At 33.4% G+C, this 12,038-nt stretch overlaps 1 protein-coding gene across 6 annotated transcripts in view; it reads right to left on the reverse strand.

Annotated features, from left to right (window-relative positions):
* CTNNA3 (catenin alpha 3) overlaps positions 1-12,038 on the reverse strand; it is a 1,773,069-nt gene that overhangs the window by 62,578 nt on the left and 1,698,453 nt on the right. For all 6 annotated transcript variants that reach the window (XM_074382308.1, XM_003928685.4, XM_074382306.1 and 3 more), the window contains one exon: positions 11,651-11,756. In XM_074382308.1, the coding sequence (XP_074238409.1) occupies positions 11,651-11,756 (106 nt within the window). The remainder of the gene's footprint in view (positions 1-11,650; positions 11,757-12,038) is intronic.

Consider the following 12,038-nt stretch of genomic DNA (forward strand, 5'->3'; position numbering starts at 1 on the left):
ATGCTACCTGGTAAATTCTTATACCATAAAAGTCATTAAAGCCTTCTTTCCCATTGATATCCAGAAAGCCTTTCTGAGTCAGTTTTGTTGACTTAGAAGCAGAATCAGAAGAATGCCTCATTCCCACTAAAAATGTTCTGCTATTTTTCAAATCTCCTTTTGGCGATTTTCATGTATTCACGTGTTTTTCTCATTTTTTAATCAGGTTACTTGGATTTTTCTCCTATTGAGTTCTGTAAGTTTCTTTCACACTTTAGGTATTAATTCCTTATCAGATCTGTGGTTCACAAATATTTTCTTTCAAATCATAGACTTTTAATTTTGTTATTACATTGTATATCTTAAGTCCTTAAATATGTACAATTTTTACAAAAATACAAAAATTTAAATTTAAAAACATCAAATAATGCTTTTCCCACCTTTTAAGTTTTTACACTGAAGGTGACAGAAAAACTTCAGGCTCTAGGTTTGTAGAACATTCTTGCCCTTGACTATTGTTTCAGAAATAAAATTTGCTTTAAAATGACTTTTAAAAGCATACTGAGACAGGGTTGCTGACGATGAGCTCAGGTCTCTCCCTGATAGGATGTGTTCTTCCAGGCCTTTGGTCCCTCACTCACCCCAGTATAGGGGAGAGGATCCCACTGGGCATGGTGAGCTCGTTTTAAGTAAATATCAGACCCAAAGAGTTTTGCAGAAAGTGATTTATTTAGGCAGAGAGAGAAAAAAAGGAGAAACAAAAGCAGCTCCCACTATGTCTTGGAAGGGATCCAGAAATGGTGTCTGCAGCAATGTGGGGGAAGAGGACTTTTAACCTGGGAGTAATTCCTGCCCCTTTCAAGTTTTCTGTCCTATGAAAGGAGTTTCTTTAAAATTCCGCTAGAGTGATTGACCCTTCTATATTCCTGAGCTCGAGAGAGTTAAACAAAGAGCTCTAAGCTCCTGGACCCAGAGTGGAAGAAGGCAGACCCGGCATGTAGCTGTGAAGTTCTTGCCTTTGAAACTACGCCCCCCTGTGGGCCCAGGAAGAGAATACATTCCCTCAATACTGTTAGGTACTTTCAGGCTGATCAAATGGTACACTATTTTAGGACGCTTGGTTATCGTTTCCCAGTTAATTTAGATAGGAGATGTTGACCAGAACATCTGGCTAGCTCTTTAATGCATGATTTTAAAAATCTATATTTTATAATCACAGGGACTCACTACTTGTAAGCAAATGGCATTTCAGCCGATGGGGTTTTCTCACATTAAGCCAGTTTTCATTTTTCTAGTATGATGCTTGGAACCAATATGGAATACATCATTTAGTAATAAGGAAAAAAAATATAAAAAGCATTCATTAACTTTTAGTAAACTTTAAGAAATTTAAAATGACTTTGCAGTCTGGCGCGGTGGCTCATGCCTATAATCCCAGCAATTTGGGAGGCCGGGGCAGGCAAATGACCTGAGATCAGGAGTTTGAGATCCACCTGACCAGCATGGTGAAACCCTGTCTTTACTCAAAATACAAAATATTAGCCAGGAATCATGGCTCGTGCCAGTAGTCCCAGCTACCTGGAAGGCTGACACACAAGAATCGCTTGAACCTGGGAGGTGGAGGTTGCAGTGAGCTGACATCGTGCCACTGCACCAGCCTGGGTGACAGAGAGACTGTGTCTCAAAAACAAACAAACAAACAAATAAATAAATAAAAATAAAGTGAATTTTGCAATTACAGATTACAGACAACAGCCTAAATTCTGCTGAGCTGGAAAATTTTGTTAATGAAAAGTATTAAGTGTCACGGTGAATTTCAAAAATAGAAATTTAAAGCAATCAGTGGTAGCAAAAGCACTTGGTGTCCATTACTTTTCCTTTCCCACAGGGCTCATTTCTTCACCTGTACTGTAGTCCAGAGGCTGACTTACTTCATCTTGCTAAGGATCCAGATCATCAGTGATCCCATCTTTTCCTCTACTTTTAATGCCTCTTTCTCTGATTCCTGACTCTATCAAGTCCGTCAGAGCAAATTCCAGCTTCTTTCTATCATCCCAGCTCTCCTTTTCAATGAATATGCCTACTAAAGTGCAGATTCCTCCTTTCCTTATCATGTTAAGAACTGTTTTCAAGTCCTCTACTCCACAGAATTTCATTTCATTGGGATCACTAATGGACTTATAATTGCCACATTCATTATATATGTGGCAGTTCTGGCAGTTCTTCCCTTATTTCGCCTTTCTGGAGCTTTTAGATCTTCATTCGTGAGTCTCATAAATATTAATTCTCATTAATGTTTCTTCTTAGATTTTCTCCTAGTTTTATACCAGCCTTCCCAGCCTCCTTTGTCAGTATTTTTTGTTGTTGTTGGTTTTTTTTTTTTTTTTTTTTTGCCTGATCCTGTTGTTGTTCTCAGCTTTTGTCCCTGAGCATTTTTTCACTTTCATCCTCTTAGACAACAGTAGACAGTGCTCTGACTTCATCTGTCACTTACACAACACAAACTGCAAAAGTATATCATCCAACTCCATCAGAAGATCCATATAACTACCGTGTTTGCCCATTCCTTTTCAGCATCTCTTCAACATTTCACACTCAACACATTTATCTCTCAGCTATTTCATTCACTCTCTTGCCTATTCACCTATTCAGCTATTTTTCTCTTTGTATTAACTGTCTCACTGACGAATGCCTTGTTCCTCCTATCTCTTAAATCTGGTGAGCCATTAGTTTGTGCTTACTGTACACCTAGAAACCTCAACATATTTTGAGTATTTTTTTCTTGGCTATGCCTGTGACAGCTGCTGTTTAGCAAACTCAGATTTCTGAAACACAGAACAGAGAAGGTACCTAGAGAAGTATGATTATAACACTGGAACTCTGTTGTAATGTCAGTGGTAGAAGATAATATGTTCCATATGGTATGTTCAAGACTGGACATGTTGATTTAAGAGAGGTATATTTGGGAGACTATGGTGCATGACCTATCTCAACGAATAAAGGTTGTTTTACCAGAAATTATATATGCTGTTAAAATCTTATCATATTTTATCTCTAGGCTGAACTTGTCTTGAGTTTAAGAACTGTTTCAAATTCATTTTTATTTTCAACTTGGTTACACATACAGCCATTGAGAAAGTGACATATACTTTGAGCACAATACAAATTAAAGACAAGATATTTTCCACGTTCAACAAAGCTCCTTTACTTTTGCAGATGTAAAGTTATGACTCAAGCTACTTTTTAGCTTTATGTTACGTCTATGAGAGATTCTTAGAAGAAATGAATCTCCTGTATAATAGACCATAACTAAAAAGTGTCACCCTCTCTTGGATGCCTGATATTTGTCATTCAAAGAATTACTTTGGTTGAAACAAACTCACAGAAGTGCATTAGCCTGTACATAGGATAAGAATGTAGAAAAGATGGGGGAAAGGTAACTCAGACAAATTCTGATTGTTTGGAATTTTTGGTTAAAGATAGCCAGCCAACTGCAAGAAGAAACTTTGCTCATCTTTCCTCTTCTCCACTTACACAAAATAGCTCTTTCCATCTAAACCCTAGAACACTTTATTCTTTGGTTACATAGTTTTGCAACCACACATGAAGTGAACCTGAATAGATAATCACCCTCAGAGCATTTAAAACCACTGCTTCAGTGAAAAAATGTCTAACATTCAATAAAGGGGAAAATAGTAAAGCAGCATCTCTTAGATCAGGAGATTGACTATTATGTGAAAGAGGCAAATAGATCACATATTTCAATATATATTTAGTCCTATTTAATTTCTGAGAACTTTCTGTGCATTTAGTTTTATAAACTAGGAGTTCATTAATCTGGAGAACTGACCTAGACATCAAATAATCTGCCAGAGAAGAAAACAAATAACAAAGATGAGAGCCGAATGAAATGAAACCGAAACAAACAAAAAACAATACAAAAAATAAATGAAACAAAAACCTGGTTCTTTGGAAAGATAAATAAAATTGATAGACCATTAGTGAGATTAACCAAGAAAAGAAAAGAGAAGATCCAAATAAGCCAAATTAGAAACGAAATGGGAGATATTACTACTGATACCACAGAAATACAAAAGATTATGCAAGGCTACTCTGAATACCTTTACACACATAAACTAGAAAACCTGGAGGAGATGAATAAATTCCTGGAAATATACAACCTTCTAAGATTAAACCAGTAAAGTATAGAAACTCTGAACAGACCAATCTCAAAACACCACCATCATTCTTCACAGAGTTGGAAAAAACAATCCTAAGATTGATAGAGAACCAAAAAGAACCCGCATAGCCAAAGCAATACTAAGCAAAAATAACAAATCTGGAGGCATCACATTACTTGATTTCAAACTATACTAAAAGGCTATAGTCACCAAAATAGCATAGTACTGGTATACAAATAGGCACACAGACCAATGGAACAGAATAGAGAACCCAGAAATAAAGCCAAATGCTTAAAACCAAATGATCTTTGACAAAGCAAACAAAAACATAAAGTGAGGAAAGGACACCCTATTCAACAAATGGTGCTGGGATAATTGGCTAGTCACATGTAGAAGAATGAAACTGGGTTCTCGTCTCTCACCTATTAAAAAAAAAATCAACTCAAGATGGCAGACTTAAATCTAGGTCCTAAAATCATAAAAATTCTAGAAAATAATGTCTGGGAAACCCTTCTAGACATGGGCTTCGGCAAAGACTTCATGACGAAGAACCCAACAGCCAATGCAACAAAAACAGGGATAAATAGATGGGACTTAATTAAATAAAAAGATTCTGCAGAGCAAAAGAAATAATCAGCAGCGTTAATGGACAACCCACAGAGCGGGAGAAAAATCATCACAGTCTACACGTCTGACAAAGAACTAGTATCAGAATCTACAAATAAACAAATCAGCAGGAAAAAAGAATCCCATCAAAAAGTGGGCGAAGGACATGATAGACGATTCTCAAAAAAAGATATACAAATGGCCAGCAAGCATATGGAAAAATGCTCAACATCACTAATTATAAAGGGAGTGCAAATCAAAACCACAATGAGATATCACCTTACTCCTCCAAGAATGGCCATAATCAAAAAATCAAAAAATAATATTAGCATGGATGCCATAAAAAAAGAACACTTTTACACTGTTATCGGGAATGTAAACTAGTACAACCACTTTGGAAAACAGTGTGGTGATTCCTTAAAGAACTGTAAGTAGAACTACCATTTGATTCAGCAATCCCAGTACTAGGTATCTACCCAGAGCAAAAAAAGGCATTGTATGAAAAAGATACTTGCACATGCATGTTTACTGCAGCACAATTTGCCATTGCATAAATCTAGAACCAGCCCAAATGCCCATCAATGAATGGATGGATAAAGAAAATGTGGTATGTATATGTATATGTGTGTGTGTGTGTGTGTGTGTGTGTGTTTCTATATATATACATATATATATATATACACATATATATATATACACACATATAAATACACAAACATACAATTGAATACTACTCCACCATAAAATTGAATGAAATAATGGCATTCACAGTAACCTAGATGGAACTGGAGAACATTATTCTAAATGAAGTAACTCAAGAATGGAAAACTAAATATCCTGTGTTCTCATTCATAATTGGGAGCTAAGCTATGAGGATGCAAACATATAAGAATGATACAATGGACTCTGGGGACTCAGGGAAAAGAGTTGAAGAGGGGTGAAGGATAAAAGACTGCACATTCAGTACAGTGTACATTGCTTGGTGATGGGTACACCAAAATCTCAGAAATCACTACTAATGAATTTATTCATGTAAACAAATACTATCTGTTCCCCAGACACTTCTTGAAATAAAAAATAATTTTAAAAATCTCTGCTGGAAATAAATTTCATATAGATAATAGCCTTAAAATATACATACTGACATACTGTCACAGGTGTATCTAGTAATTATATCCTTAGGAGTGTGTGATCATGATATAATGAATGCTCCAGAAGCTTCTCAGTAGTATAGTTTTATTAAAACAATTTTTTGCCTCTTATAATATCAACATAAAACAATTCAAATGAGGCCAGCCTCAAAGAATATGTTATAAAATATTAATATAAATTATACTTGTAGGTTGTTTTGTTCATAATGGAGTGCATTTTATGTGATTTGGTTTATACCTCTTTACTTTGGTTTTTAAAAATCATCTTTTCTTGAACTAGAACTACCTGTCAATGTATTTAACAGTGAAAGTTAATTTTAATTGTGTTCAGTTACAATTAGGTGAAAATATCCGGTTATTAGCCTTGATATCTTTGCTTTGGCAAAATTACAAGGAGGAAGAAATTACGCTCCTTACCTATCACCTAGCGGTCAGGAAGCTAATATTTTTCTCTCTTGGTGCAAAACACTTTAGCATATGCTAATTTTATTTTGCCTTCTATTGTCTCCTTCCTATCTGGGTTATACTACTTCTGTAACTGTTCGAAATCTTTGTGTACATTATCTCTACCTAATGAAGTGCTACTTTATCTAATTTAGAATATCTGCTAATATGATTAATTACAGTGTAGTGTACAGAAATAGAAAAAAAATGTGCACTGAAAGCTTGAAATCTTGGATTTGTATTTTACTTCTCCAACTTATTCTGTTTAATTCATAAGCAAAATTTTTAATAATTGTTACAGCTAAGAATAGCTATAACAATCTTGTTTTATACAAGGATACTATCTAAAGGAGACAAAATTTGTACTAAAACTCTACAGGACTCAAATATGTCTTTGATGGCATACTTAGGCTACCACCTTTTTGAGACAATTCTAGAGTCTAAAAACTGTTGAATGGGAAAAATTAAAAAGGGAACTGGAAGTTTAAACAGAAGGTTTTATTTCTCTTTCTGGCTAGCTAATGCCAAAGCTAGAGTAGTGGATTATGTGTGGCATACACATAATAAATATACACTCAGAAAGCAACGAAGGAAGGAAGAGTGAAAAATAAAAATAAAAAGGCCAAGCAAGCAGGATGAGAAGCATCAACTAATCTGATTCTGTTTCATTCTTTCTACATATGAACTTTAACTCTGAAATTTTACACGATGTAACTAAATGGGTCTAGTAATATATGTAATAGATGACATATATATAAACATACATTTAAATAATTTAAATGTATATAAGATACACAATTTCAAGACTAATGTTAGTTGGAATGGAAATTAGTGTTTGACCTTCTGACACACCAGCAAAAACTAAGACTAGAAGGCATTAGTTTTGAAATATTAAATTGATCAAAATACAAAACAACCAATCATCCAGCAAATTTTTTTCATAATATACATAGACATTGAAAATCACCTTGCTGACACTGCTCAATTGTATTCCATAATCAATTTCCTATGCTATTTTTGTCTAAAATTTCTTCATCTGTCAAATAATAATGTCAGAAGCACATTCACAGACAACCTCCCTAGATGGTCACTGTAATAACTGAATCCATTTCTTCATTTTCAATTTTAATTGCTTAGAACTGTATTTCTTCAGAACAAAAGTAATTCTTTTGATACTATTTTATGTATGAAACGGAAAAGGCCAAAAAGAGTCATCTATAAATCCTCATTAGTTAGTGACTACTTCTCTAAGCTTCTCTTAAAATGTCAAAGCTATATGGAAGTAAGGTCTTTTTGCTTTCTCCCATGCCATTTGAATAATGCTAAAAACAATGACATAATTTGATAAAGCTAGTTATAAAAGTACCCACTTAAAGGCAACCCAATACAATTAAAGAAGATTGTCAACATAAGAAAAAAACTCTTCAATGTGACACAATTATGTCCACTTGAAAACTGGATGTTTCAAAATAAACAGAAAAATAATGGTAGGAAGCATTCAGTATTTAAAAAGTTATTAACACATGTAAATATGTCTAATGTACTATGGTTTCACTTATTCCACTAAGATTTAGTGTCTCTCATAAAAGGGAATGCAATAAAATTCTAAAATAAAGAAAACTATGGACATACAGACTTCAGTCACATAATCAAACTCGAAAATTTTGGCTTAGATTAGGACAGTTTGCTTTCCCTGTAAGTACAAACTACTAAAAACACAGGATTAATAAAATTTTTATAATGATTAAAGTAACATGGAAAATACATGTTCTTTATTATTAGAAATGATATTAAATAATTTATCTGGTATTATAATTAGTCTTTATTTGTTTCATTTTCTTTATATCCACAAATACAATATTTAATAGGAGAGAGTTCTTCATGTTCCAAGAAAGAGAGTATAAAAAGAGTGAACAATAGTAATCTCTATAAAAAGAAGTTCAAAAACCTTTCCCTCTGATTATACAAGCAAGAAATCATATAAAATAGTTGTAAAAAAAATCAGTTTTTTCACAAAGGGAAATAAATGTGTACTATGAAGTTGAACAGAGTATAAAAGCCACAAAATAATATTATACCCCAGTCTGAAATGTTAATTGAATGTCTCAACACATAAACCAGCAGATTTTTCAATTAAAGTGTCTGGTATTTCTAATAATGTAGCAGCTGCTTAGAAATACTGGAATAAATGTGAGAAATCTAAAAAAAGGAAACCAAAATGTTTACAAACACCAGTATCTATAATAATTATATACTTCATGCATTTTATATCTTCAATATTCTCTTTAGTATTCTACTAAATACTATTTTTCTTTGAATTTTCAATAGAATGTTAGAATATATTGTTGACACAGAAAACCTAACATTATAACATTTTACAATGTATTGATTTTTGAAGAGCTTAAACAAGGAAAAAATTGACAGCCTTTTCTGTAACATCTGGAACAAGACAAGGCTGCCCACTTTCACCATTTTTATTCAACATAGAACTGAACAGCTTAGCTAGAGCTATCAGGTAAGAGAAATAAATAGAAAGTACCCAAATTGGAAATGAAGAAGTCAAATTGTCCTAGTTTGTAGATGACATGGTCTTATATTAAGAAAAAACCTAAAGACACTACCAAAAACCTCTTAGATTTGACAAACAAATTCAATAAAGTTGAGGAATACGAAATCAACATGCAAAAATCAACAGCATGTCTACACACAAATAGTGAACAATCTAAAAAAGAACTCAGGCAAGCAATCCTATTTCTGTTAGCTACAAAAAACAAAATACCTCGAAATCAATATAACTAATGAGGTGAAACATCTCTATTATAAAATACTGATAAAAGAAATTGAAGAAAAGACAAAAAAATGAAAAGATATCCTCTGTTCATTATTGAATTAATATTGTTAAAATGTTTATACTGCCCAAAACAATATACAGATTCAGTGTAACCCCTAGCAAAATACCAATGACATTTTTTTACATAGATAGAAAACAAAATTCTAAAATTTACATAGACCCACAAAAGACCCCCAATAGCCAAAGCAGTTCTGAGAAAAAGAACATTACACTACCTAGAAACATCACACTACCTGGTTTCAAAATATATTACAAGGATATAGTAACTAAAACTGCATGGTACTGGCATAAAAAAAAAACCCACACATAGATCACTGGACAAAATGGAGAACTCAAAAATAAATTCACATATTTATAGCCAACAGATTTTGAACAAGCATCAAGAACACATATTGATAAAAGGATAGTCAGTAAACAGTGGTAGGAAAATTGGATATCTATTGCAGACAAATGAAGCTAGATCCCTATCTTTCACCATATGGAAAAATCAAATCAAAATAAAGGCCTAGCATAAAATCCAATCCATATAAAACAGTAGAAGAAAACATAGGGAAAATGTTTCAGGACATTGATTTTGACAAAGATTTGATGGCTAAGACCTTAAAAGCACAGGTAACAAAAGCAAAAATAAACACATCGAATTATATCAAACTAAAAGCATTTTGCACAGCAAAGAAAACAATTAACAGAGTGACAAGATAATCTACAGAATGAGAGAAGATATTTTCAAACTATCTATTTGACAAGGGATTAAAATACAGAATACATAAGAAACTCAAACAAATCAACAGAAGAAAAAAATTAAAAATGGGCAAATGATATGTATAGATATTTCTCAAAAGAAGACATACAAATAGCCAACAGGTATGTGAAAAAAAGTTCCATATCATTAATCACCAGAAAAATGCAAATCAAAACCACAATAAGATATAATCTCACCCCAGTTAAAATGGCTATAATTCAAAGAACAAAAAAAAAGTTCTGTCAAGAATATAGAGAAAGGGGGACTCTTATACCCTATTGGTGGGAATGTCAATTAGTACAGCCATTATGGAGAATAGGAGTTTTCTTTAAAAACTAATAATAGGCCCAGCATGGTGGCTCACGTCTCTAAGCCCAGTACTTTGAGAGGCTGAGGAGGGCAGAATCAGTAGGTCAGGAATTGCCTGGCCAATATGGTGAAACCCCGTCTCTACTAAAAATGCAAAAAGTAGCCTGGTGTGGTGAGGCATACCTGTAATCCTAATTACTCAGGAGGCTGAGGCAGAATAATTGCTTGAACCTGAGAGGTGGAGGTTGCAGTGAACTGAGATTGCACCACTCCACTCCAACCTGGGTGACAGAGCAAGACCCCATCTCAGGGAAAAAAAAAAAAACCCTCTAATAATAATAATAAACTAATAATGGAACTACCATATAATCTTGCAATCCATTACTGGGTATTTATTTAAAGGAGGAGAAGCAATATGTCAAAGAGATATCTGCACTCCTATGCTTACTGCAGCACTGCTCACAATCTATCAACCAGTTAGAATCAATCCAACTGCCCACCAATGAATGAATGGATGAACAAAGTGTGCTGTACAACACACAATGGAATATGCAGCCACAAAAAAGAATGAAATACTGTCATCTGTGGCAACATGACTGAGACTGGAGGACATTATGTTAAGTGAATAAGTCTGGTATAGAAAGACAAGTACCACATGTTCTCATACGTGAGAGTTTAAAAAGTGTATCTTATAGAATTAATGAATAGAATAATAGTTATCAGGGGCAGGGAAGAGTAGTGGAGAGGGGAGAATGAAAATAAGTTGCTTAATGGTACAAAAATACCATTATATAGGATGAATAAATTCTAGTGTTCTATAACACAGTAGGCTGACTATAGTTAATAATTCATTGCATATTTCAAAATAGCTATATTAGAAGATTTTGAATATTTCCAAAACAAAGAAATGATAAATGTTGGAGGCATAGTATATGCCCATTCCCTAATTTGATCAATACACAGTGTATACATGTATAGAAATATATGTATTCTACAGATACAATTATTATATGCCAATTAAAAATAAAACATAATAAAAATAAATGTTAAAAATCCATAACCAACAAAGAAATATAAGCTGTCAACACCAACAACAAAACTTAGTTTTTTAACTACAACCAACTAAAAGAGTATGTTTGATGCTGAATAGCTGATACTTGAAATAATTTGAATAAATTTGAAGCTAAAAAATCTGCCCTATGAAATAATTAAGCTTCCTTATAATGATCTACTACCTAGTCTATTAATACTGTTATTAGAAATTCAATTATAATTTAGAAAAAATGGTTGAACAGAGTAAAAATTTAACTTTACCCCAATCCCAATGTTGTAATGGCAAAGAGCAATTAGCATAAACATTTACCATGTGCGTTTGTAAGTAACTCACCTGATTAGCAATCTGCCGAGCAAGGACATCCATCCTTGATCCTGATTCTGATATCATTTTTGCTGCATAGATCACATCAGTTGTATGCTTTAGTGGTCCTTTGCCCCTGGGGAAAAAAAAAAAGGTATATGTTAACTGTAGTGTTCGTGAAAAAATATATGTTAGCTGTGTTGGTTCATGAAAAAACTTATAAATCTATCCATCCATCCACATATGTAAAATATTTGCATCCCAAAGAACAGCTATTGGTTTTAATATTTTGGTTTTGAAAAGACCATAATTAGACTTCAGTATTAAATAAATGTTTTAAAAAATGCAAGCCTATTGTGTTAAGTCAGGAAATACTACAGAGAAGATGAAGACCTTTTAGTCTTCATTCCCAGGTGTT

This window comes from Saimiri boliviensis, chromosome 12 (assembly GCF_048565385.1).
Source record: "Saimiri boliviensis isolate mSaiBol1 chromosome 12, mSaiBol1.pri, whole genome shotgun sequence".
Taxonomy (NCBI): domain Eukaryota; kingdom Metazoa; phylum Chordata; class Mammalia; order Primates; family Cebidae; genus Saimiri; species Saimiri boliviensis.